The sequence below is a fragment of the Schistocerca americana genome, chromosome 10 (assembly GCF_021461395.2).
Source record: "Schistocerca americana isolate TAMUIC-IGC-003095 chromosome 10, iqSchAmer2.1, whole genome shotgun sequence".
NCBI lineage: Eukaryota > Metazoa > Arthropoda > Insecta > Orthoptera > Acrididae > Schistocerca > Schistocerca americana.
In genome coordinates, this window is record NC_060128.1 from 82,333,760 (window position 1) to 82,361,744 (window position 27,985).

The 27,985-nt window shown below is 40.7% G+C and overlaps 1 protein-coding gene across 1 annotated transcript in view; it reads right to left on the reverse strand.

Moving 5' to 3' along the window:
* The window catches only part of LOC124552251 (TBC1 domain family member 5), a 168,476-nt gene that overhangs the window by 126,355 nt on the left and 14,136 nt on the right, over positions 1–27,985 (reverse strand). The window contains exons 3-4 of the mRNA XM_047126533.1: positions 20,828–21,113; positions 13,013–13,183 (exon numbers count right to left, since the gene is read on the reverse strand). Coding sequence (XP_046982489.1) covers positions 13,013–13,183; positions 20,828–21,113 — 457 coding nt within the window. The remainder of the gene's footprint in view (positions 1–13,012; positions 13,184–20,827; positions 21,114–27,985) is intronic.

Sequence of the window (27,985 nt, forward strand, 5' to 3'; positions counted from 1 at the left end):
TCTTTTCCAAGAAATCTTGTTGAGCCTCTTCTGTCATTCGTTTGCCGTACATTCTCTTTGCTCTCCTCATCAGGGTCTCTCTAATAGTTTTCTGTGCTTCTTTGAACTGTGCTATACCTTGTGCAAAAGCTGTGCCTCATAGCTAGCTCTCCTTGGCTTCGCTTCTCTTAGCTAATGCCTTAATGTATTCAACCCCAAAACCAAATTATCTCGACCGAGCGAGGTGGGCTCTTATTTGGAAGGACGGCAATTAAAACCCGCATCCGGTCACCCTGATTTAGGTTTCCTGTGATTTCCGTAAATCGCTTCAGGCAAATGCCGTGATGCTTCCTTTGAAAGGACATGGCCAACTTCCTTCCCATCCTTCCCTAATTTGGTGGGACCGATGACCTCGCAGTTTGGTAGTCTCCCCGAAACAAAAAACAAACAAACAAACCGAACTATCTTGCCCCTAATCTGCTTCTTGATGATTGCATTTTCCACCTCCTTTACAGTAACCTCAACTTCTTTCCATACTACTACTACTACTACTACTACTGCTACTGCATTCTTTTCCAAATCATTTTCTTGCAGAATTTCATAGCAGTTGCTGAGCTGGAGTAGAAACTTTTCTTTCTTTGTGGTGTCTTTGAGCATACTGATGTCATAGTGGACTACCTTCTTATGACTGTTTCTGACTTTCACTTTGGGTTGTAGTATGCTGTCACTATGGCATTTTAAAGGTTTACAAGAGTGCAGAACACAGCATCCAGATGCATGGGGTAACTTTTTAAAAAGAGTTTGTCATCTAAGAAGACCTCTCATAAAACCCCAAAAAATTCCAGGCTTATCAAAATACTGTCAGAGGCAGCCAAGTTAATGTACAGACACTCATGGATGAAAAGGAACTGAAATTGAGGGTAACCATGCAAATACAGAAAGGCTGAACTTTTTCAATTGTTCCTTTACAAAAGGAACTCAGGGACTACTGCTCCATTTTAATTAGTGTAACACAGCAGTGGCAATTACCAAAGTGGAATTACCAGTGAATTGTGGTGAGCATGTGTGTGTGTGTGTGTGTGTGTGTGTGTGTGTGTGTGTGTGTGTAGGGGGGGGGGGGGCAGGGGGGCGGCGGCGCGCACGCGCAAATGCGCACCCGTAAGGACGCGCGCACTCCCAGTTTGGGCGTGTAGATTTCTTTGAAAGGAGAAGTCATCATGGGCGGAATGGCTTCATAATACTTCCACTATATGACAAGTGATTATCTCTACTGATTTCATGGTAAGTTAACAAAACTTCCAACTGCAGAAGACTTAACATGGCTAAAATGACTGAGGACAACAAATGATGCAACTGTGAATTTGGACTGCCCTTTCTTCAACATCACACGACACAAGGAAGGTCCTACTGATATAAGCAATGTGATTTCAATAATTCACATGAGAGAGTACAAAGATGCAAATTAATAATTTGCCCACCAAGCAGCGGAGGAACACACACATAAAAGACTGTTGTGACTGGCAAGCTTTCGGAGCCGGTGGCTCCTCCTTCAGGCAGAAGGGTTCAAGGGCAAGGAAGAAGGGTGAAGGAAAAGGACTCGAGAGGTCTAGGAAAAGGGGTAGATTTTGGGAAAGTAACCCAGAACTGCGGGATAGGGGAGACTACCGTACGGGATGAGATGGAAAGACAGACAGACTGACTGGGGACTGCATTGGATGAGATTTGAAAACCTAAGAGCTTAAAGGTCAAAGGCAAAATAATATGTAAGACAGAGATTAGTGCTAAAACATTGTGCACGAATTAATAAAAGTGAAAAGCTAACTGCGCTGTATGTAACAAAGGTGGGAGGGGGACGGTGAAAATAAATGGGAAAGAAATGAAACATTTAGAAAACTAAACCAGAATGAAGCAAAGAGCATTTACAATGAAGAAAAGCTGAGACAGAAGAAATTAGCGTAAATTAAGGACAGGTGGGTGTCGAGAACCAAGGACATGTTAGAATGCAAGTTCCCACATGTGAAGTTCTGAGAAACTGGTGTCTGGGAGAAGAATCCAGATGGCGCATGTGGTGAAAGAAGTGCCGAGGTCACGAATGTCATGTTGTAGAACATGCTCTGCAACAGGATATTGCGAGCTGACACCGTACACCCCTCTGCTACACCGATTCATCCTAACTGATAATTTGGTGGTAGTCATGCCGATGTAGAAGGCTGAACAGTGTTTACATAACAGCCGGTATATGACAGATCATTTTCCAGTTGGCTCTCCCTTTGATAGTATATGTTTTGCCAGTTACAGGGCTACAGTGGTAGGAGGGTGCATAAGGCAAGACGGATCTCCGTGCACATCCCACTCCCACCACACACCTTGATTGTCACCATTGATGCCACCTCCCTTTATACCAACATCCCCCAGTACATGGTCTACCTGCTTCTGAATATTTCCTCAGTCAGTGCCCACCTGATTCCAAACCTGTGACATCCTTTCTACTCACCTTAACCAACTTTATACTTACCAACAACTAATTCACCTTTGAGGGGCAGATATACAAACAGATCAGGGGTACGGCCATGGGAACCAGGATGACTCCTTCTTATGCCAACCTTTTCATGGGTCGCTTGGAGGGGGCTTTCCTGGGTCCATAAGCCTTCAGGCCCTGGTTTGGTTTAGATACATTGATATCTTTACCATATTGACTCATGGTGAGACAAACCTGCAAAAATTCCTGCAATCTCTGAATACCTTCTACCAATTAAATTTCACATGGTCCTATTCTGAATCCCACGCCACTTTCCTTGATGTTGATCTCATCGTCACCGAAGGCCAGCTACACACTTCCGTCCACATTAAATCTACCAACATACAATAGTATTTATATTTTGACAGTTGCCATCCTTTCCATGTGAAACGTTCCCTCTCATACAGCCTCGGCATCCGAGGCAAACATATTTGTTTGGATGCAGACTCTTTACAGCAATACACCACCATTGCCACCTCAGCCTTCATTGCGTGCGCACAATTACCCCACCAGCCTAGTTAAAAAAAAAAACAGATTTCCCCGACCATGCAATCCTAGTACTGCCGATCCCTCCACAAAACAACTTTGAGCACACCATTGGTGACTCAGTTACTCAGTTTTATCCTGGTCTGGAATACATTAATCAGCTACTTCAACAGGACCACGACTTCCTAAAATCATGCCCTGAAATGAGAGCCATTCTGTCTGAAATTTTGCCAACCATACCTAGAATAGCTTCCCATCATCCACCCAATCTCCGCAATTTTCTTGTCAGATTCCTTCACCCTTCTTCCTTCCCCTTGAACCCTTCTGCCTGAAGAAGGAGCCACTGGCTCCAAAAGGTTGCCCATCACAACAGTCTTTTATGTGTGTGTTCTCCCGCCACTTGGCGAGTAGATTGTTTATGCACCCAATTCATTAATTTTATCAATAATTGATTGTTTTCATTGTTAAATTAATAATTCGGGTGTTTGTAATGCACCTGCCTTTGTAATAGCCAATATAATTGAAAACTGCAGTTATTTGTACAGCGATTAAGTTTAAGTTAAGTTATTTTCATTATTCGGAGTTCTGAATCGAATCTGGGTTCATTGTGTGTGGATTTTTTGTTAAGTGCTCCTGGGGCTCATGCGGCAGAGAAAGACTGTCGTATGATGAAACCAAATCATTTCAAGTAGTAGGAGTGTAGGATGAAGTAAAGGGGGATTCTGTCCATAGTCTTGGAAGAGTATAGTCATGCTTGTGTAATTAATGAATTGTGACTTGAGTTGTGAATTCAATTCAGTCTGAAATGTGGAAAACAAGACCAGACAATCTTCCAGAACAGCTGAATAGTTCTTCCCCGTAAAAAGGAATTTTTAGAAAGAAATTCTGGAAAAAGTGGGGACTTCAGCCTGCTGAAGGTAAAAGCTCATGTCAGCAACGTTATGGTTAATCAAAACACATTTGGTTTGCCATTTTCTCACTTTATAAAGAAAGCAACAACCTTTCAGGAGCAGTAACAAGGGGACTAATGATGCGATATATCAAGTTCAAACAAGGACTGCTGTATCGAGATCAGCTGAACTTTCACGACGGTTTCAGAATATAACAGTCATTGATTGTTCTTGTAACTGATTCACTTTGCTAATGTATACCTTGACTCATTACAGATTCCTTAAGATGCTTCTTTTTGATGGAATACGCAGAATACAATGAATGAACGAACTACAATAATTCTACAATTTGCAGAACACTGCTCATTGAACAAAAACTACACTTACTTTTAGCAGGAAATATTTTTACAACCATGCCCATATTCCAATACTTTCTGAACTGCCACTGTCATGTGGTTCCTTACTAGGTAGCTTAAAACCAAGGTATTGTACAGAGAGAAATAGATTGTTATGACCATTAGCTACAACAATTACCAATTATTTCCTGAATGATTTCGTATGCCTTCAGCTGCCATTCTCTTTATTTCATGTACTATTGTATAATTTCGGCCTTACTCCATTTTCAAGTATCTAAAACAGAAGCATTATACCTTGGATACATTAATGACACTTATGATTTTGATTTAGGAACAACTATTTATCGTCCATGTTTCACTTCCATACATGGCTACACTCCATACAAATACTTTCAGAAAAGACTTCCTGACACTTAAATCTATACTCGATGCTAACAAATTTCTCTTCTTCAGAAACGCTTTCCTTGCCATTGCCAGTCTACATTTTATATCCTCTCTACTTCGACCATCATCAGTTATTTTGCTCCCAAAATAGCAAAACTCCTTTACTACTTTAAGTGTCTCATTTCCTAATCTAATTCCCTCAGCATCACCTGACTTAATTCGACTACATTCCATTATCCTCGTTTTGCTTTTGTTTATGTTCATCTTATATACTCCTCTCAAGACACTGTCCATTCCATTCAACTGCTCTTCCAAGTCCTTTGCTGTCTCTGACAGAATTACAATGTCGTCGGCGAACCTCAAAGTTTTTAATTCTTCTCCATAGATTTTAATACCTACTCCGAATTTTTCTTTTGTTTCCTTTACTGCTTGCTCAATATACAGATTGAATAACATCGGGGAGAGGCTACAACCCTGTCTTACTCCCTTCCCAACCACTGCTTCCCTTTCATGTCCCTAGACTCTTATAACTGCCATAAGGTTTCTGTACAAACCGTAAATAGCCTTTTGCTCCCTGTATTTTACCCCTGCCACCTTTAGAATTTCAAAGAGAGTATTCCAGTCAACATTGTCAAAAGCTTTCTCTAAGTCTATAAATGCTAGAAACATTGGTTTGCCTTTCCTTAATCTTTCTTCTAAGATAAGTCATACGGTCAGTATTGCCTCACGTGTTCCAGTATTTCTACGGAATCCAAACTGATCTTCGCCAAGATCGGCTTCTACTAGTTTTTCCATTCGTCTGTAAAGAATTCGTGTTAGTATTTTGCAGCTGTGGCTTATTAAACTGATAGTTCGGTAATTTTCACATCTGTCAACACCTGCTTTCTTTGGGATTGGAATTATTATATTCTTCTTGAAGTCTGGGGGTATTTCGCATGTTTCATACATCTTGCCCACCAGATGGTAGAGTTCCGTCAGGACTGGCTCTCCCAAGGCCGTCAGTAGTTCCAATGGAATGTTGTCTACTCCGGGGGCCTTGTTTCGACTCAGGTCTTTCAGTGCTCTGTCAAACTCTTCACGCAGTATCGTATCTCCCATTTCATCTTCATCTACATCCTCTTCCATTTCCATAATATTGTCCTGAAGTACATTGCACTTGTATAGACCCTCTATATACTCCTTCCATCTTTTTGGTTTCCCTTCTTTGCTTAGAACTGGGTTTCCATCTGAGGTCTTGATGTTCATACAAGTGGTTCTCCTATCTCCGAAGGTGTCTTTAATTTTCCTGTAGGCAGTATCTATCTGACCCCTAGTGAGATAAGCCTCTACATCCTTACATTTGTCCTCTAGCCATCCCTGCTTAGCCATTTTGCACTTCCTGTCGATCTCATTTTTTGAGACGTTTGTATTCCTTTTTGCCTGCTTCATTTATTGCATTTTTATATTTTCTCCTTTCATCAATTAAATTCAATATTTCTTCTGTTACCCAAGAATTTCTACTAGCCCTCGTCTTTTTACCTACTTGATCCTCTGCTGCCTTCACTACTTCATCCCTCAAAGCTACCCATTCTTCTTCTACTGTATTTCTTTCCCCCATTCCTGTCAATTGTTCCCTTATGCTCTCCCTGAAACTCTGTACAACCTCTGGTTCTTTCAGTTTATCCAGGTCCCATCTCCTTAAATTCCCACCTTTTTGCAGTTTCTTCAGTTTTAATCTACAGGTCATAACCAACAGATTGTGGTCAGAGTCCACATCTGCCCCTGGAAATGTCTTACAATTTAAAACCTGGTTATTAAATCTCTGTCTTACCATTATATAATCTATCTGATACCTTTTAGTGTCTCCAGGGTTCTTCCATGTATACAACCTTCTTTCATGATTCTTAAACCAAGTGTTAGCTATGATTAAGATGTGCTCTGTGCAAAATTCTACCAGGCGGCTTCCGCTTTCATTTCTTAGCCCCAATCCATATCCACCTGCTACGTTTCCTTCTCTCCCTTTTCCTACACTCGAATTCCAGTCACCCATGACTATTAAATTTTCCACCTCCCTTCACTATCTGAATAATTTCTTTTATTTCATGATACATTTCTTCAATTTCTACGTCATCTGCAGAGCTAATTGGCATATAAACTTGTATTACTGTAGTAGGTGTGGGCTTCGTATCTATCTTGGCCACAATAATGCATTCACTATGCTGTTTGTAGTAGCTTACCCACATTCCTATTTTCCTATTCATTATTAAACCTACTCCTGCATTACCCCTATTTGATTTTGTGTTCATAACCCTGTATTCACCTGACCAGAAGTCTTGTTCCTCCTGCCACCGAACTTCACTAATTCCCATTATATTCAACTTTAACCTATCCATTTCCCTTTTTAAATGTACTAACCTACCTGCCCGATTAAGGGATCGGGCATTCCATGCTCCGATCCGTAGAACGCCAGTTTTCTTTCTCCTGATAACGACATCCTCTTGAGTAGCCCCCGCCCGAAGATCCGAATGGGGGACTATTTTACCTCCGGAATATTTTACCCAAGAGGACGCCATTATCATCTAATCATACAGTAAAGCTGCATGCCCTCGGGAAAAATTAAGGTCGTAGTTTCCCCTTGCTTTCAGCCGTTCGCAGTACCAGCACAGCAAGGCCGTTTTGGTTATTGTTACAAGGCCAGATCAGTCAATCATCCAGACTGTTGCCCCTGCAACTACTGAAAAGGCTGCTGCCCCTCTTCAGGAACCACATGTTTGTCTGGCCTCTCAACAGATAACCCTCCGTTGTGGTTGTACCTACGGTATGGCTATCTGTATCGCTGAGGCACGCAAGCCTCCCCACCAACGGCAAGGTCCGTGGTTCATAGGGGAAGCTGGTACACAGATTTTATATATAAAATCTACGACAGTACTCTAAAGAAACAATACTGAAAACTATGAGAGTCGAGTAAAAACTGCTCTTCGTTTGCGTGATGTTTCGCATTACAGTCATAGCGATAATTTTACATTCTATGGCTCTGTAATGCTTTGTCATGGAACTGGTACAATGTTGTCAAGGACTTTCACATTTCGCAGGTCTTTTAAAATTCTGTCTGACAATTTCTACCATCACAGCCATGATTTTTCCTTTCTGTAACTTACGTAATATTTAAAGCGATCCATCTATATTAAGTATTTTGTGGTTGGTGTCTTAAGTGTGCAGCAAATGTGGATGGGTTATAGTCATTTATTGTCATGTGGTCCTTTCCTTTCTGTTTGTCCAAAAGAAAATTTTGGGCATTCTTCACAGGTAATTTTGTAGATTCCTAATTGCGAAAACAGTTCTCGTTTTTGTGGCATGTGTCTCAATAAACGTTGTAGATTGTTAGTGCTTCTGTAGCTGGTGTGTAATTTTGTATTCTTGAAACATCGAGTAATTTTGTTGGAAATAATACCTAGATATGGCCACACAAGAACTTTATTTTTCTGTGGTTCATTTGTGTCTCTAGTTAAAGTTATTTCATCTAAGGGACTGCCATTTACTTGAGTAGTTTTCTTTTTGAATAATGTGTCCACTAAATTTTTTTAGGATAATCATTGCTTACAGCTACATTTTGGGTAAGGTCTAGTTCTTCCTCTTTTTTTTCCCCTCCTTTTTCCAGTGGTAAGTTGTATAGTCAATGTAATCTAGAATGAAAATATTCGAGCTCGTGTGCTCTCAGGTGTCATGACTGGTTGTGGATAATTATGTATTATCACCGGTTTATGAAAAATACTGAATGTGTGTTCAGATTTTTTTTCGAAATTTTTAAATCCAAAAAGTTTATGTTCATCTTTTTTTCTGTTCCCATAGTGAAATTAATTTTTGGATGCACACTATTGACTTGTGAATGCACGACATTACTCACATCTATTGTGCCATCAAACAGGATTAAAATGTCATCAGCATATGTATAGTAATAAAGGATTTTTTTGGCTCTTTCATTGCACTTGTTAAAAAATTTTTCTTCTAAAGTGGTAATGAAAATATTTTCGTAATTTTACAAATAAAGTGGTTTTGCTTATGATTGTAAAAATAATACAAATATAAGTAAAACGAGAAAGTAGGATCAATATAAGAGCAAAGGACAGTAATATTATATGTCAGATAAATAATAAGCTTCAAGAACATAATGCAACTAGTGTAAGGGGATATAGAGGGTGTTACAAAAAGGTACGGCCAAACTTCCAGGAAACATTCCTCACACACAAAGGAAGAAAATATGTTATGTGGACATGTGTCCGGAAACGCTTACTTTCCATGTTAGAGCTCATTTTATTACTTCTCTTCAAATCACAATCATGGAATGGAAACACACAGCAACAGAACGTACCAACGTGACTTCAAACACTTTGTTACAGGAAATGTTCAAAATGTCCTCCGTTAGCAAGGATACATGCATCCACCCTCCGTCGCATGGAATCCCTGATGCGCTGATGCAGCCCTGGAGAATGGCATATTGTATCACAGCCATCCACAATACGAGCATGAAGAGTCTCTACATTTGGTACTGGGGTTGCGTAGACAAGAGCTTTCAAATGCCCCCATAAATGAAAGTCAAGAGGGTTGAAGTCAAGAGAGCGTGGAGGCCACGGAATTGGTCCGCCTCTACCAATCCATCGGTCACCGAATCTGTTGTTGAGAAGTGTACGAACACTTCGACTGAAATGTGCAGGAGCTCCATCGTGCATGAACCACATGTTATGTTGTACTTGTAAAGGCACATGTTCTAGCAGCACAGGTAGAGTATCCCGTATGAAATCATGATAACGTGCTCCATTGAGTGTAGGTGGAAGAACATGGGGACCAATCAAGACATCACAACAATGCCTGCCCAAACGTTCACAGAAAATCTGTGTTGATGACGTGATTGCACAATTGCGTGCAGATTCTCGTCAGCCCACACATGTTGATTGTGATAATTTATAATTTGATCACGTTGGAATGACGAAACTAAAATGAGCTCTAACATGGAAATTAAGCGTTTCCGAACACATGTCCACATAACATCTTTTCTTTATTTGTGTGTGAGGAATGTTTCCTAAAAGTTTGGCCGTACCTTTTTGTAACACCCTGTACATTGATGATTATGTCGGAAGAAGACTACAACACGAAAGTATTACAATTTTTCGACCAAAATAATATCAAAATTATCGGCTGGGATCCAACCAACAAATTTAATGCACAGCTAAAGAAATCACTGAAAAGATGTAACGTCATATTAACAGAAAAAGATATAAAAGATCCCATAATAATGAATCTAACGTTACCATCATCCTGTGCCCAGCCAAAGATAAATAAAGAACAAATCCCAATTTGTCCTGTTGTTAACATAGTAAACAGCCCAGCACATGCAGCCAGTCAAAAACTCGAACATATATGTGAGAAAGAATACACTACAAAAAGTTGTTATGGTATTGTCAATAAAATTAAAAATATAAAAATACCAGAAAATGGAGCACTCCTATCATCTGATATATCTAACATGTATACAAGAATTCCAGTAACAGAAACTTTAGAAATCATTTAAAACTTTCTCGAATATAAGAAAATCATTCAAGTAGAAGTTTGTGAAATAACAGGACTTCTACAATTCATTATTTCGTACAATTGTTTCTCACTTCAGAACAAAATTTATCTCCAAAAAGATGGGGTAGCAATGGGCTCATGCCTAGCAGGTACATTCGCTGATATTTATGTTAACAATATAGGAGAATTTTTTTTTAACACGTTCGCTCAAAGCAGCCAAAATATCCTTTATTACTATACATATGTCAATGACATTTTAATCCTATTCAATGACAAAATAGATGAGAGTAACGACGTGCATTCACAATCCAACAGTTTGCATCAGAAAATTAATTTCACTGTAGAAACAGAAAAAAACTGAAAAAGAAAAAAAAGAAAAAATTGAGAAAGAACTAGATATCCTCCAAAACGAAGTTATAAACAAAGGTTATCCTAAAAACTTACAAGGGAACATCCCCATCGCACCCCCCTCAGATTTAGTTATAAGTTGGCACAGTGGATAGGCCTTGAAAAACTGAACACAGATCAACCGAGAAAACAGGAAGAAGTTGTGTAGAACTATGAAAAAATAAGCAAAATATACAAACTGGGTCGTCCATGCCTAAGATAGGCAATATTAAGGCCAACATGAGCCGAGGAGCGCCGTGGTTAGCGTTAACAGCTGTGGAACGAGAGGTCTTTAGTTCGAATCTGCCCTCGGCTGAAAATTTCGCTTTCTTTATTTTCGCAAAGTTATGATCTGTCCGTTCGTTCATTGACGTCTCTGTTCACAGTAATAAGTTTAGTGTCTGTGTTTTGCGACAGCACCGCAAAACTGTGCAATTAGTTGACGAAAGGACGTGTCTCTCCAATGGGAACCGAAAACATTTGATCGCAAAGTCATAGGTCAACCGATTCCTCCACAGGAAAACACGTCTGATATATTCTATACGACACTGGTGACAGCATGTGCGTCACATGACAGGAATATGTTGTCGACCCACCTAACTAGTACACTTGGCGAATGGGTAAAAAGATTCTTCTACCTTGCCCGATTTAGGTTTTCTTGTGGATGTAATAATCACTCCAAAAAAAGTGATGAAAACATAAGGGTTTGTCACATAAACTGAAAATAAAAAGTTAAAATTTTCGGTCGAGGGAAGATTTGAACCAAAGACCTCTAGTTCCGCAGCTGTTCACGCTAACCACGGGACCACGGCTCTCCTCGTCTCACACTGCCCTTAATATTGCCTATATTGCACATGGACGACCCAGTTTGTATATTTTGCTTATTTTTTCATAGTTCCACACAACTTCTTCCTGTTTTCTCGATCGATCTGTGTTCAGTTTTTCAAGGCCTATCCACTGTGCCAACTTATAACTAAATCTGAGGGGGGTGCGATGGGGAGGTTCCCTTGTTAGTGGACACATTATTCAAAAAGAAAACTAGTCAAACACATACCAATCCCATAGATGAAATAACCTTAACCAGAGACACAAATGAACCACAGAAAAATAAAGTTCTTGTGTGGCCACATCTAGGTTTATTTCTGACAAAATTACTCGATGTTTCAACAATAGAAAATTATACACCAGCAACAGAAGCACTAACAATTTACAATGATTATTGAGACACATACCACAGAAACCAGAACAGTTTTCAAAATTAAGAATCTACAAAATTAACTGTGAAGAATGTCCAAAATTTTATACTGGACAGACAGGAAGGAAAGTTAGTACAAGATTTTAAAAACACACGACGATAACTCATTCACATTTGCTACACAGTTAATATACTAACCACAAAATTCTTAATCTACATGTGTCACTTCAAATGTTACATGGGTTACAGAAAGAAAAAATCATGGATGTAATGATAGAAATTGAAATATATATCCATCCAGAAGATTAAGCAGAAACAATTTTAAATGAGCAAAAAGACCTGCGAAATGGGAAATTCCTAGACAACGGTGCTTCTACGATGAAGCATTACAGAACCATAGCGTGTAAAATTATCACCATACTCTTCAATAAATATGACTGTAATGAGAAATATCATGCAACCATAAAGCAGTTTTTACTTGACTCTCATAGTTTTCAGTACTGTTTCATTACAGTACTATGATAGGTTTTATATATAAGATCTGAGCAACAACTATTCTAAAGGATGTGCTCCCACAGTAAAAGAACAAATATTTAGAAGTTATTTTAAAGAAATTACATGCAGTCATATTCACACAAATGATGAACAGTAATTAAATATAATTGAGAACAGAAGCATATGCACGTTAATTAACAAATTTCTATGAAATAATTATAATCTTCGCAATGTTAAGTATGTTAAAACATTGACATCATAGGTAAGAGCTTTCCAATGCTCGAAAGTAACATGCTCCTAAAATAGAGTAAAACCTCTCTAATTTATTTTATGAGCATAACATGGAGTCACAGTAGCAATGACATACATGGCATAATTTACTGTTAAAAGATCACCCACAAATCAACTTACAATGTGCCTAGTATATCTACAGATGTGACTTGTTCCTAAACAAAAACCACAAATGTTACTAATGTATCTAATATATAATGCTTCTGTTTCAGATACTTAAAAATGGTGTAAGGCCGAAATTGTACAATAGTATATGAAATAAAGAGAATGGCAGTTGGAGCAATCACGAAATCATTCAAAAAATTCATCACAGCTGCAGACCCTACTGCACTGAAAAAATTAACTGCTCCTTACCTGTCTGTAAGGCCGAAATTGTACAATAGTATATGAAATAAAGAGAATGGCAGTTGGAGCAATCACGAAATCATTCAAAAAATTCATCACAGCTGCAGACCCTACTGCACTGAAAAAATTAACTGCTCCTTACCTGTCTGTAACACATCTGTGGATGTTCACGAGCATAGCAGAAAAGTATGTTGACCATGGCATCTTGTATCATCTGCTTACGGAAGAAGTCAACACCGGGGAATGTGCGCACAACATCCTGTCTGATAAGCGCTCGCAGCTCCTTGTCACAGAAGTACTGGTGCCATATACTCTGGAAACCGAGGGCCACAAGACTGGGATTAGTTTACAGTAAACATTAAAATTCTTATTATACCATACAGTGTGAGGTATGCTCAAGGTATAAATGTACAAATGTTGTGTCGAAACGTAACATTCCAATTAAAAACTCCGCTAACACACAATTCGAATATCCGCGGCTCCTTAGGTTGTATTGTGTGCAGATGATGTCAATTTGTTGACATCGATTGTAGGCAATTGGATGATAGTATAGTGGAGCCAGTGAGAATCGCTGAATCTAACGATTTCTTTTGGTGGAAGATACGAACTGGCTACAAGTGTTAATGATATGGAGAGACGGAAGAAAATTAGGTGTGCTGACTGACCAACTTGTGGTCTAGTCCAAGGCCTAGGCTAGGTTGGAATTTGAGAAATTTGATTACGATCTAATGAACCTCAACACGAAAATACGAGTCCCATAATAGAGTTATGAGATATACATTCATTGTTGCAATAATCTGCTTATTTATCTCCTTTTGTTCATCCAAAAGTCACAATGATACAGGAACTGTCATGGCAACACAATGAAACTCTAGGGCTCAGAATATAGATATAAATATAATACATAAGTGTGCTCTATAAGGATTTTCTGTAAATGCTTTTCTTTCGCTCTTTCCTTTGTTTCCAACTTCTCTCACTGACAGTGCTCCAGTCACATGTCTGACCGAAAATGGTATAGTTTTGCTTTTGTTCGCAAGTTTGAGCATGTACATAATGTCACCCGTTTTATTTTCTGTTGTCGGTTTGTTGTATATACCAACATCTAGTTGTATGACTTATTCACAACTTAGCCAAAAATTGTGATCATGTGGTTAAAATTTAACCTAATAGTACAAAATATCAGCTAACTTTATTTAAAAACATGTGAAATTATGAAAGAACATTGTGACGGGTTACCAAAAACCTACTCATTATTTGTTGTGTTCAGTTCCCACTGCTCATCATGTGAGTTATTACCAACATCAACACACAATGCAACATCTGCAAAAACTGTGGAAGCACTTCTCCCAAATATGCGTGTTCTTTCAGAGTAAGAAACATTAATTCTTGGAACACACATCTTGTAGTTTCTTGGACAGTTGTGAGCATCAGCAACTTAAGGGGTCAAATTTCTGATTATTTGGCAAAATACTCGCAGTCAAAACACAGTAATCCGTATTGTTCTGTTTCTCTTGCTACAACAAAGGGCTAATCTTATGCCACATGCACTGATAAATATGGAACATGACATTGGCCTGTGGCCTAATTGTGAATTGGAGTTTTCATTGTACAAAGGGTCGTATCACAGATATGTTGGACATCATTCACAAGGAATTGTGAAGAAGTTCTTAAATTTTTCCTTCTGTGATTTGGAATGGTTAATGACAAACTAGCTCTAGGTATGTGTCAGGCATTTCTTTAGTAATTACTTCCTGTTACAAAAAACAGAGAGAGAGAGAGAGAGAGAGAGAGAGAGAGAGAGAGAGAGAGCTGATAATGCTCTTACTTGTACTGGGAATGGCATACCATTTGCAAATATAAATGTGTCTAATAAATATTTAAGTTCGAGTTTCCACCCACAACTTCTTTTTTACCCTCTGAAAGCATGTGTTTTCATAAGGTGCAGTGCAGATACTGTTGTAGCCGGAGGCAATTAAATTCAGAATGTCTTCTGTGAAGTTTGGAGAGTAGAAGTGAGGTATTCACAGAAGTGAAGTTGTGAGGGCGAGCAGCAGGTCATGCTCAGATAGCTCACTCAGTAAGAGCATTCTCTATGAACGGCAAGATTCTCGGTTCGAGTTCCAGTATGGCACACAGTTTTAATCTGCCAGGAAGTTTCAAAATGTGCTCTCTCTGCTGCAGAGTGCAAAATTTGTTCAGGACATATGAAGTGGCCATACGTAGTGCTTCATCTTTTACTGCAAATTATATAGGGTTATGTGACACAATCTATAACCACATAGCAGTTTTCAGCTGATACTTTAACTGAGCGAGGTGGTGCAGTGGCTAGCACACTGGACTCGCATTCGGGAGGACGACGGTTCAATCCCGCATCGGGCCATCCTTATTTAGGTTTTCCGTGATTTCCCTAAATCGCTCCAGGCAAATGCCGGGATGTTTCCTTTGAAAGGGCACGGCCGACTTCCTTCCCCGTCCTTCCCTAATCTGATGAGACCGATGACCTCGCTGTCTGGTCTCCTTCCCCAAACAACCAACCAACCAGCTGATACTTTCAAAAATTAAGAGTTAAGCCTCGGACACTGGAAGGACACATTATTTACAAACACATTGTTCACCATATACTGCTTAAGAATTATGCTTTCTAAGAATGCTAACTGGTTACTATTAAAAGTGGACTGTCGTGTTTGGGTCATGAAGAAAGCAAAAGAATTATGCTATACACATCAACCACTTTAAAAAAAATTAATATTGCAGTCTCAGCTAACACAAATGGTATCATTACCAGATTTGACTTTGTAGGATGTCACGAACAGATGATGCGCTTAACAAAAATAGAAGTGGCAGATCTGTAAAATAATACAAAGCTCAACTACAAAATCAAACTAACTTCTACAGACTGCACCATGTACTTTAATACTTCACATAGCAACTCCACAATTTTTGACTGGACAGGCCAAGAGGGGCGCTCACAATGTGCTCCCAGCAGTTAACAGATTTGTACAATTAACTATGAAGTCAGTAGCCCCCAAACCACCAAATAACATTAATGTTTGGTGCAAGCAAGCTGGACAACCACTAAAAGTGGGTAAATGACACCTGCCACAGATGTGATCCTCAAATAGACAAGCAGGTCACTGGAAGTCTGTGTACACCAGACACCCAGTATGAACCAAAGCTTAAATGAAATTGGAGACAGGATGTGGGAACACACACGCAGATGGATGGGGGGAGAGGGAGGGGGTAGAGACCATAAAAAACTTCAAAGATTTTGTTACAGCAACTGCATTATTCATTTAACAACTTGCAATGGTATAGAATTCAGCCGAGTTAAATTTCGGCATATTCTCATACACAGTAGGGGTGCGAAAAATCTCTAGATTAGTACTTGTTCCATAGATCATGAATATGACACTTCGTAATGATGTGGAACGTGTCACGTTAATAAAAGGTGTCTATACAAGATATTACATTACACAAGATATTCTTAATTTTTTAATTAATTTTTTTTTGGGTGGGGGTGGGGGGTAGGGAAAACATTTTTGGAGGTGCTGGGTATCAATCCCAGTACCTCTGGCATGCTAAGCGAGTGCTCTACCACCTGAGCTACGCTCCCCTCTGCATCCTTGTAGTCTATAAATGTGTAAGTCTGGGTACAACTAATTTTATTATAATTTTAATTACAATGAAATGTGACAAGTAGTCCAAAAAACTTATTTACAAATCAATGATATCCTATGTCTGTTCTAATATCTATTTTGTATTGTCATTATTTGTTCGAGGTACTCCTTAAATGATGTGTGGCAGATCGAGTTCCGTCAGCAGACATCCCTACATCTCAGTGAGTGCTGCATGGAGCTACCAAAGCAGTATGGAGTGGCAAGAAGGACCTCAGAGTAGTCTATTCCTATGCAAAACCATGGATGAGAAAGATACAACGTTAACGAAGAAAAAAAATTAAATTAATCATGCAAGACCTAAGTCAGTATGAGCTTAGCTACTGCTCAAACCAGATGTTTGTGCTCACATATATGTATTAAAGGTTCATTAATATTTGGAAACAGAAGCACTATTAATTCAGTAATAGTTAGAAGATGAGAAAACATTAAATCATTATTTAAAAAAGGTAAATTTCACAACTGAAAAGGTTGAAAAGCAATGCTGCAGCAGACAGAGAGACATAAGAAAAGAAAGGAGGAAGTGTTTGACTTTTATAGATATTAGATGTTTGCTGGTTTTGAAAATTTGGAAAGGAGAAGAGTGATATCAAAAACAAATACTCACTACATAGTTTCGACCCAAATGATCAGAAACACCTTTCTAAATGATGTACTTCTTTTAATTAGTACAAATTTTAACTCTTCAAGTGTTTTGCAATTGTCCTATGCCCTTTTTATAACTTTCTTTTTGGACATATCACCTGGTATAAGTAGTCCAATGTGTCAATGGCATCATTTGTATAACCTGAGGCTGACACTTTCAAGACGGACACTGCAATCACTAAAGGTGCATTTAAACAAGCCATATTTTTCTGTGATATTTGGCCACAATAGAGTTGCTGCCAACACTACTGCAATGTGACTGCTACAGACGGCAATTTTGTGATATGGTCGGGCAACATTGGTGATGTTGACAAACTTGTTCCAGTCTAGGATAATACTGGGTTATTGGGGAGGAGAGGGGGCACTCCTTTGTAGCTGATTTTTGGGAGCAGTGGGAGGATCAGCTACAAAAGAGAGCCTCCATCATCACACACTTTCACCCTGGACTGGAACAATGGAACTACATCATTCTCTAGTACTCTGATGATCTCTCATTGAGCCCCGAAATGAGGAACATTCTACTCAAGATATTTCCCACCTCTCCCAAAGTGTTGTTCTTTTGTCCAGCCAACCTACACAACATCTTAGTCCATCCCTACACCACTCCCACTCCCAACCCCTTGCTGCATGGATCACATCCCTGAGGTAGATGAAAGGGGGCAAGAGCTGCCCAATCCATCCACCTAGCACTTCCCACTCCAATCCTGTCACCAGCATATCCTACCCCATCAGAGGCTGGGCCATCTGTGAAAGTAGCCATATCACATACCAATGGTGTTGCAAACACTGCACAGCTTTTTATGTCAGTACAACTACTGAACCAGCTGTGCACAACAATGAATGACCACTGCCAACTGTTTCCGAGAACAGAGTTGATTACCCAGTGGTACAACATGAAGATCAATTTCAATGGCTGCTTCACAGCCCAGGACATCAGGATCCTTCCTGTAACACCAGCTTCTCCAAACTATGAAGATGGGAATTACCCTTGCGACACATCATCTGCTTCCATAATCGTCCTGGCCTCAACCTAAGGTAATTACAGTCTCAACACTCTCCACCCAAGAGTTTGCCATTCTTCTGTCCTGTCACCCTCTCCTAACACACTTCCCAATGTTGCCTTCTGCATGCACCAATCCCCACCGGCCACAACAATCTAGCATTACATACCTAGGCCATATACTTGGCACTATCTCCATCCCACATTCCTGGTTGGCAAAGCAGCTGCCTCCTTCCGGCCATCCCAACTCCTCTCCCAGGTACCTACCCCCCTCCCCCCCCCCCCCTCTCTCTCTCTCTCTCTCTCTCTCTCAACCCCCCCCCCCCCCCCCAGAACTGGCACCATCTAGGGGCACAGGCAGGTGTGTACATATTCTACTCAAGCTCAAGAAAGGATAACTCCAAAAGTTATCAAGTTTTCTTTCTTTTGTGTAAGCCTATTGAAGTGATCTCTTCAAATCCAAAAGTATTTACATTACGAGAACTTTCCAAAATCTGCCTTAATAAAATCCTTCAGTCCATTTACAAAAATATTCTTTACTTCTGGTACCAAAAGGCTCACTGATGAATAATGCCCTTTAAATGAGGTACATTACACTTCTGTACAAATCACGAGTAGCTAAAAACTGAAGGGTGATTGCCAATCGGGTTGTGACTGGTATGTACTCTTCCATATTTCTGTAATATTTAGAAATTCTCACACTGATTGATGTACAAGATTTTTGAAATCATGTTTCAACATTCTGGTAAAATTCCGGAAAAGGTACATATGCAGCATCAATTCACGAGTTGATTTTCTGAAGCTTTCCACTTACTTAAAAAAGGACCCAAATTTTCTTATTCATTCTAAAGCTATTTCTTATGTGATGTAAAAACAGAAGATCACACTAACTTCCACTAACTCACATTCATCAATTTTGTGGCATTAGTGTGGCCCCATGTAAACTTGCCTGACAATTGTGTCTGATGATGATACAGTATGAGTGGCAGTCAAATGAAAACTGATTACCCACCACAACAGGACCACAGAATGGTTCCATTCAAAACTAATCACCACACACATTAAGGCATTTATACCACTGGGAAACAAGACGATCGATTCCCGTTTTGCAGAACGTGAGTAGCCACTGACAGATCCACAACTGCAACTGCCCTTGCACTTCCTCACCTCAATGAAACTGACGCCTACTGTGTCTTTCTTTAGGTCGTCAAAGATACGAAAATCACACGGCAAAAGATCTGAGCTGTATGAAGGATGTTGCAATGCTCCCCAACCAAATAGCTGAAGTTCAGCCTTCGTCTGATTGGCAGTTTGTGGATGGGTGTTATTGCACAACAGGACGATTCTGCACAACAGCATTACAACAACATATGGTAAAGCCAACAGTGGGAACACCTCACGTCTTCCCCACCAAAGAAATCCAAAGGTGTCTGCACAAGTCACGACATCCTCCTTCGAATGCAGGGACCCTCTGTTTGTAGAGGCCCCAAGGTGTCAAATCACAATCAATGCATAGCACTATAAAGACAATTTGCAGAAACTGTGATACACCATAAAGTCGAAAGGCCAAGGAATATTGTCTGGTGGAAGCACCCTGTTACATAATAACACATGCCCCCACATTGCCAACTGGACAAAAGCTACAAATCAGCAATTTGGCTGGGAAACATTGCAACATCTACAAAACATCCTCCATGCAACTCAGATCCATCGCCATGTGATTTTCAAATACTTGATGATCTCAAGAATGACATCTGTGAACATCAGTTTCAGTCAGACGAGGAAGTGGAGAGGTGCAAGAGTGGGAGTGGTTGCAGATCTGTCAGCAGTCGGCTTTGTTCTAAGAAATAGGAAACGATCATCTCATCTGCCAGTGGGAGAAATGTCTTCACATGTTCGGTGATTACTTTTGTATAGAACTATTCTAAGATCCTTTTTGTTGTGACCATTGTTCGGTTTTCACCTGACTGCCCCTTATGCAGGGATCACCAATTTAGTATTGGAGGGCAGCATGGAGAGTAAAAATCACAGAGGGAGATGAAGAGATGAATACACTAAACAGATACAGAAGGATGTATGTTGCAGTAGGTACTGGGAGATGATGAAGCTTGCACAGGATAGAGTAGCATGGAGAGCTGCATCAAACCAGTCTCTGGACTGAAGACAACAACAACAACAACAACAACAACAACAACAACAACAACAGCCCCTTATGCAAGTGGTTGCAATTCATGGAGCCACATTGTCACTGGATAACACGGCCTGGATATACTGTCAGCAAAATGCAGCTTTTATGGCCAGTGTAAATATACCTCGAGGCAGTATAGCTAATGTGTACACATGAATCACTTTCCTCCACGTGCAGAAAAAGAACTGCTGTAAGCATATGAGGTTAATACATAACGAAATAACTTCCATCGTACACAAGTGAGCTGTAGAGAGTAAATACTACAGGGAAAGGCAGAGATTGCACGCAATCGAGAAATAATTGACGATGTCCGTATACGTTTTACTGCGAGATGAATAAGTCGACACAGGAGACAAAGTCTCAGTGAGCTGCACCCAAACTGGTCAGAAAACTAACGGGGGAGGCAGCGAAAAAAAAGTTGTACACCATTACACATTTCAGCACTTATACCTCGGAGCTCTGAGACAGTGGGTCGTCGCGAACGAGCAGGTCGTTGTCCTTCCAGGGGTCGGCGGCCAGCTTGGCACAGAGGCGCGCGTAGTGCTGGCGCGAGCGCCGGAGCTCCCCCAGCCAGGCCTCCCCGTGCGGCGGGGCGCCGCCGGTCGGCAGCACGCCGAGCAGCGCCCGCCAGCAGACGCTGCGGAAGCGCGAGGCACGCAGGGAGCCCAGCACCGCGCGCCGCCGCAGCTCCTCCAGGCCCGGGTCGTCCCGGTGGCACAGTGCCGCCCACTCCTCCCTGCGGACACGCCACGCTGTGGTACAGTACGTCACTGCAACCTCAGGATCGCTCCAGTCGAACAAAATGCGAGCTTACCAAGTACTGTACCAGTTTTGTGATTGCACTCAGGACTTGGAAACACTTAGGATTTAACACATCATTCTGAAAAGCCCAATATAGATAAGGTAAGTTCTGGAGTACTCCACAGAGTGTTATAGAGCTACTATACTATCTACGATATAAACAGAGTACATCTTAAATTAGGGGATAAACGTCAAGAGGGTGATTCCAGAAAAGGAAAGAAGCAAGATAGTTTTTATGTCCACAACTAAGTTTGCAAGAAAGCAATTAAAACTGATATATTTCAAAGCATTACATTACATTACAGGTGGCCTTCCAATGATACTTTACAAAACACCAGCATTTTCCCCACGGCTTCGCCCACAACACACACATTTAACGCCCCTCAGTTTTTATTTAATTAATTCATATTTGACAATAGTGATGGCACTGATGAACAACATTACTCCTTGTGTTGTAAGCTGCACGATTTCAGTCACATCAAACCACAGTGGTCTGTTTTTCATTCCAGAAGGAAGCACAGATGGTTATCACCTGTGGTCGAGGCAGTGAAGATCATCGAGAGGCCTCGTGAAGCTACAGAGCCACTCAGTTTGACAGGCAGCACCACAACTCTCAAAACCTTTGCAACCATTTTTCAACATTTGTGAAAGTATGGAACAACCTGGGAGTCTGCATTCACACACCACTTCTGGAATGATAGATTCTACAGGGCATTTAGACCAGCTCCAGTACAACCTTCTGGTGCAGGACCTATCGGCACGGAGTAAGCCAAAGGATGGTTTTATGTATTGTCTCTCTCACCTGCAATGTGGGCAGGGATTATCGGCAGTGGCTTTTCTTCCACGAGAAAGGTGTATTTCTTGTTGTTGCATTAAAACCACCATCATCAGTGTTTCACAATAAAGTGACTTTTGGTAGAGATGGCTTCATAAATCTTGACAAACTGGGCTACAAAAAATCCTCAGGCAACAGCTGTATTGGCAAATCAGTAGCGATAAAACATTAATGTTAGGGGGCACAGATTATTGGCAAACCTATTTGGACCATTTGTTTCACCACAATGCCTTGTGGACATATGCATGAGTACCTGCCTCTTTCACTGGATAATGTGCTTTTGACAATATGGCATGGAACATTCAGTCACTTCTGTAGCACTGTCAAGAGCTCAGCATCATCTCCTTATGTCGTCCATGTTGGACTTTGGTTTAAAAATTGCAACTGTTTATGACATAAGAAAATGAACTGAAACAATTATCTTTGTCAGTCACTTTTTTTCCCCCCCAGTTCATGTTTTGAGGACTTACAGCCCGACACGCCAAGGGACCACTGGATCGAATTTCATTTGCTGGATTCCGTCAGTTGTCTGTTTTGAACATCATTTCAAAGACATTCTAGCAAAAAGAATCCTCAAGTTTGTTACAAAGATACATTTTCATCATCAGATGGCACAGAAATATGAAACAGTGACACAAACAGTCCAGACATTGCACCGATGAAATATTTCTATGACGAGGTCACGAAAATAATCAGACAGAACGTGAGACACAGTTCTATCAAATAATGAAAGATTTTTCTCAATACTGCAGTAATGGGTGGGGAGGGGGGAATTGATTACTGTAGTGGAGCACGATAAAAGGTACACCGGTCCATTACAATCTACCTGACATAACAGTGCCGAATAAAGCTTCGCTACATGGTTGGCAAAGATACTCCACGTGCCAATAGTTGCTTGGGGACAGAACCCTGTGGGAGGAAACAAACTCATCATGCAAGTCAATTTACGCAACACAGAGTCCAAAATCCAAGCGAGATGAACAAGGGACGAACTCGACACGGAGCTGGCGTGGACAGCTAGCGGCTAAACACATCTGCTAGTGTGTCTGTCCATACTCCAAGTTGCATGCTCCTTCCATGGCAGCTTTCCACACTATCCCACTGTATTACCCGCCCCAGCTTGTCCGCCTCAACCATGATGTCTGCTGGTTGGGATTCTAAAAATAGGTCCTCATTTGTGGGACATTCTGATGCGACAGTAACTCAATGTCAGACTGCACAGGAACATAAGCACAGACATATTCATCATCAAGATTCTTGTCAACAACATCTCACCATCATAACAGAGAATTGCTGAATTGTGCACCAAGCGTATAACATCACCATATCTGCACCTGCCATAAGTGAATAGGTAAAGGACTCCCTGTGACATTCTAAGTCATTCCACACCACTGGCAGAGGCTAGCAGCAGCCAGAGTAGGGAAATATCATGCCACACTTAGGTGTCAGCACCACAACACGAATGACTGCATTTGGTGTGATGCCACAACCAGGAAGCACGGACTGCTGGCGAGCGTGTTCTTGCATTCAGCAATGATTTGCAGTTCTGAAGTATCCCTGATGACCACTGCCACCGAGCATGGCAACAACCCATGGACAGGTCACTTTCTTCCGATGTTCTGGAAGGGCACAGCAGCGTTACACCTGGCAGCACGGCACGGGCAGCCACTGGGCATGACTTCAGGTAACGATTGGTGAATGACTGAGGGAACTCTGAAGGCACAACAGTGTGTCACGGACATCCTTCTTCTTCACAAGTTACCTCTCATGTGACAGCATTGTAGTGACGTTTTTCAACACAACAATGCACACCTTCACATAGCACCTGTCTCTATGAACTACCTGCGCAATGCTGATTTACCTTGTGGTTAGAAGGATCCTCACATCTGTCCTGATAGAATACATGTGGAACAAGCTAAGATGTCAACTCCATCCCAGTGCCAGTATTCACGATATTAAGAACCTGTTATAGCAGCTGTGGGTTAACTTACCTCACGAGAAGCTACAACAGCTTTATAACATCCTTTCCAACTGAATTAGTACATTCTTCTACTGCAGGTGGGGGTACAACATTACACTGGTAAGTGGGTTCATACTTTTTAAGTTCTTAGTAAATTAGACTAGATTTTCTAACCACTGAAACACCACCATACAGCCTCTCAGCCCACAAAGTTCCATTTCATTTCCTCCTCCCTTTCTGGGTGTTTCACTTTTTTGTCAGGCATTGTATTTTCGGGCTGATTGACTATTTCCGTAGCATCTGTAGCATAGTCAGTACCTAAAACTAGCTAGGCATTGCCTGAGAAATTAGTCAGAGCAGTTTTCATTCTTTCTTTTTTAACTTTCATTCCCCATTTCCCTTTTATTTGTGAAGATGTTAATAATTTTATCTTTTCCTTCCTTAAGAAGGCACATTGTGTGCTATTGGATTTTAAGTCCTTGCAGATACTCTGAAGCAGACACGATGTTTTGATCAAGGGTGATCCTGTGGTTGCATTTACAGAAACAGAAATTTGAATTAGTGCAGATTACCTAATTCTGCATCAAAGCATCAAGTCTTAGATCTATATCTGTATTCCATAAGCAACCACACAGTGCATGGCAGAGGATGCATTGTGTACCACAAATACTCATTTTTAGACAAATCGTCGTGTGGAGATAACAGCGATTAATTTAGTTATAATCAATTATTCAAAATGACAGTCACAATCACATTATTTATTTTGACGCCAACCGGTTTCAACCTGTGATAGGGTCATCTTCTGGGCAGTTTTCACCATTTTGTCGCTCGCTGGAGTCATCACCCTGCCTGTGCACGGTCGGTAACTATAGTAACTCCAGCGAGTGACCAAATGGTGTAAATTGCCCTGAAGATGACCCAATTGTGGGTTGAAACTGGTTGGCGGCAAAATAAATAATGCGATTGTGACCGTCATTTTGAATAATTTATTACAAATACTCATGTTCCCCGTTTCTGTTCTTCTGGCAGAGGGTACAAGTCCCCATTACGTCTGATTTTACCATTAACGCTATGTGATATGTACTTGTGCATCTGAGAAAGTAATTTCACTGTCACCTAACATTCATTGTTGCTTGTGAAAATGTTGTCTCTCTGCACTACACAACAATTTTCTCAGTGTCTCAGGCCACAGCATACAGCCTCATGTCACAGTTACTTGAACATTTCCTCTTAATTTTGAATGAAGAAACATGTCAAGTTGTACAGCCCCTCTTTCAATTTAACTATTACTTTCATTAATCCAACTTGATAAAGTCTCAGACTGTCAAACTGTAGTCACAAGTTGGTCAAATGAGGGTTTCCAAGTGACCTCTTCTTTGCATTGACAGTATTACCTCAGGACTGTTATAATAAATCTAACTGTAGCATCTGTCTTCCCCCCCCCCCCCCCCCACACCAATGCAATTCAGAGGCAAGCTGCTAGATTTGTCAACATGCAAGTATCACAGAAATGCTCCACGAGCTCACATGGTAATCCATGGAGGGAAGACAATGTCCTTTTCACGAAACTATTGAGAAATTTTAAAGAACTGGCATTTGCGACAGACCGTAGACGACTCCACCTACTTACATCTTGCTTAAGCATTGCTAAGACAGAAGAGGAGAAATCAAGGTTCATATGAAAGCATATAGAGTCAGGCACTTTTCTCTCACTCAAGTTCCATGTGGGACATGAAAAGGAGAGATTAATAGTGGTACCGGATACCCCCCCACCATGCACCCTATGGCTTGTGGCTTGTGGAATATGCATGTAAACATAGATGTAAGAAAGCAAATTGAAATCATTTTAATCTATATTTATTCTGCCAGGTAATTTATGCGATCTGTGAATAGTAGCTGTCATGTCAAACATTACGAACGGTAGGACATGGTTTTTAATAGGGTGTGTGATCACCATGGACGGCAATGCCTGCACTACGATGTGCTCCCTTGCTGCCCACAAGGTTGTTAATGAATTCTTTGATGGAATATTCCACTCCTCCTCCAGCATGGTCAACAACTGCTGGTTGGTCACTGGTGCATACGGATGATGCAATGGGTCTCACCAACACATCCCATTGTGCTTGGTGGGATTTAAGTTGGGGAACAGGCAGGCCACTCCATAAGCTGAATATTCTCTCGTTCCGAGAGCTACTCCACCTGTGCTGTTGGATGCAGCTGCACACTGGCATCCATGAAAGTTAAGTCAGAGCTAAACACAGTCTTGAGAAGACGCACATGGGGGAAGAGTACAGTGTCACAATGTTGACCAGAGTGCCTACTGCGTTCAAATATTTGGAGGTCAATATGCCCATAAAAACGATCAAGTTCGATAATGTTCCTCGGTGCATTACATACCCTCATATCAAGAGAGGTCGGAACATGTAATTCATTCAGGAACATTGTCAAATATGATCTTTATGATGGTCCAGGTGTTAACAGTTTGCGGAGCCATAATGTTGCACGAGCCAACTGTCCTCCACATCTATAAAAACGGTACACTCACAGGTCAACGTTACTGTAACACTGTACTCCTTCCACAAGTGTGTCTTTTCAGGTGTGTATTTGGCCTCAATTTCATTTTTATGCATGAAAATGCACAACCATCAAGATGGAGGACCTTTTTGGACAAGAGGACATTCAGTAAATGGACGGGCCTGCCTGTTCTCCAAAAAAATTAAATACCAACAAGACTTGTGGGTTGTGTTGGGGAGACATTCTGTAGCACATCCATATGCACCAGTAGTTGTCAACTGTGCTGCTGAAGGAGTGGAACACTAGAGTGCGCTACTCAAATCGCGACAATGTGTGTTTCTCTGTGTAGCTTGGCCAGTCTGGCACATACTGCTCTCTTTTGATGCCGATTGTTGGTTGCTGCGAGCAGGAACACATGAATGTAAAAAAATATTTAGGGCTTCTATCCCTTTTGGAGAGTACACAGTTCTGTTTTTGTTTCTCCTAATAAATACGGAAGAACTACAACAAATCAACTTTGTCCGCGTACATGCAAGGTTTCTAGCCACACCTGAATGATAAAATAGTGTTTCCTTCATTCAGCTTTCTTCTAGTTTCCGATCCTACCCCAAGCATTGCAATGGTGTCATTTTGGTATTTTGAAAATGGAAGACTTTTAGACAATTCAATGCCCTACATTGTCCGCCTGGCACTGAATATTCGTTACATTTCACAGATTTGGACAACAAATCTACTGTAACTATAAATGATCTGGAATTCACAGCAAACAATAGCGAGCCTGAGACTTCTAGAGAGACTACACGTGATTCAAATAATGTTTTGGAGGATGATAACGAATTTGTTGTTATGTACCAGTACTACAAGCTTCAGAAAAACAGCCAAAGATACAGAAAAATTGATGATTTGGAAAAAGGAAAGTGCTTTGTTCAAATCTGCAACTCAATGAAAGTTTGCAATATTTAGCAGTTGCCTTTGCAGGATCACCAAGTGTTGACAAGGAAGATAAAACTGCATTTTCTTTATAATTTCTTGGTATATGTTGCTAACAGTATCTGCCTTAGCGCTGGTTCCAGAGTTCCACAGTATTGTGGAATCCAATTAATGTTTTCAACCTGGAAGACTAAATATGAAGAATGTGTTGTTGTTGTTGTTGCTGCGGTCTTCAGTCCTGAGACTGCTTTGATGCAGCTCTCCATGCTACTCTATCCTGTGCAAGCTCCTTCATCTCCCAGTACATACTGCAACCTACATCGTTCTGAATCTGTTTAGTGTATTCATCTCTTGGTCTCCCTCTACAATTTTTACCCTCCATGCTGCCCTCCAGTACTAAATTGGTGATCCCTTGATGCCTCAGAACATGTCCTACCAACCGATACCTTCTTCTAGTCAAGTTGTGCCACAAGCTCCTCTTCTCCCCAATTCTATTCAGTGCCTCCTCATTAGTTATGTGATCTACCCATCTAATCTTCAGCATTCTTCTGTAGCACCACATTTCGAA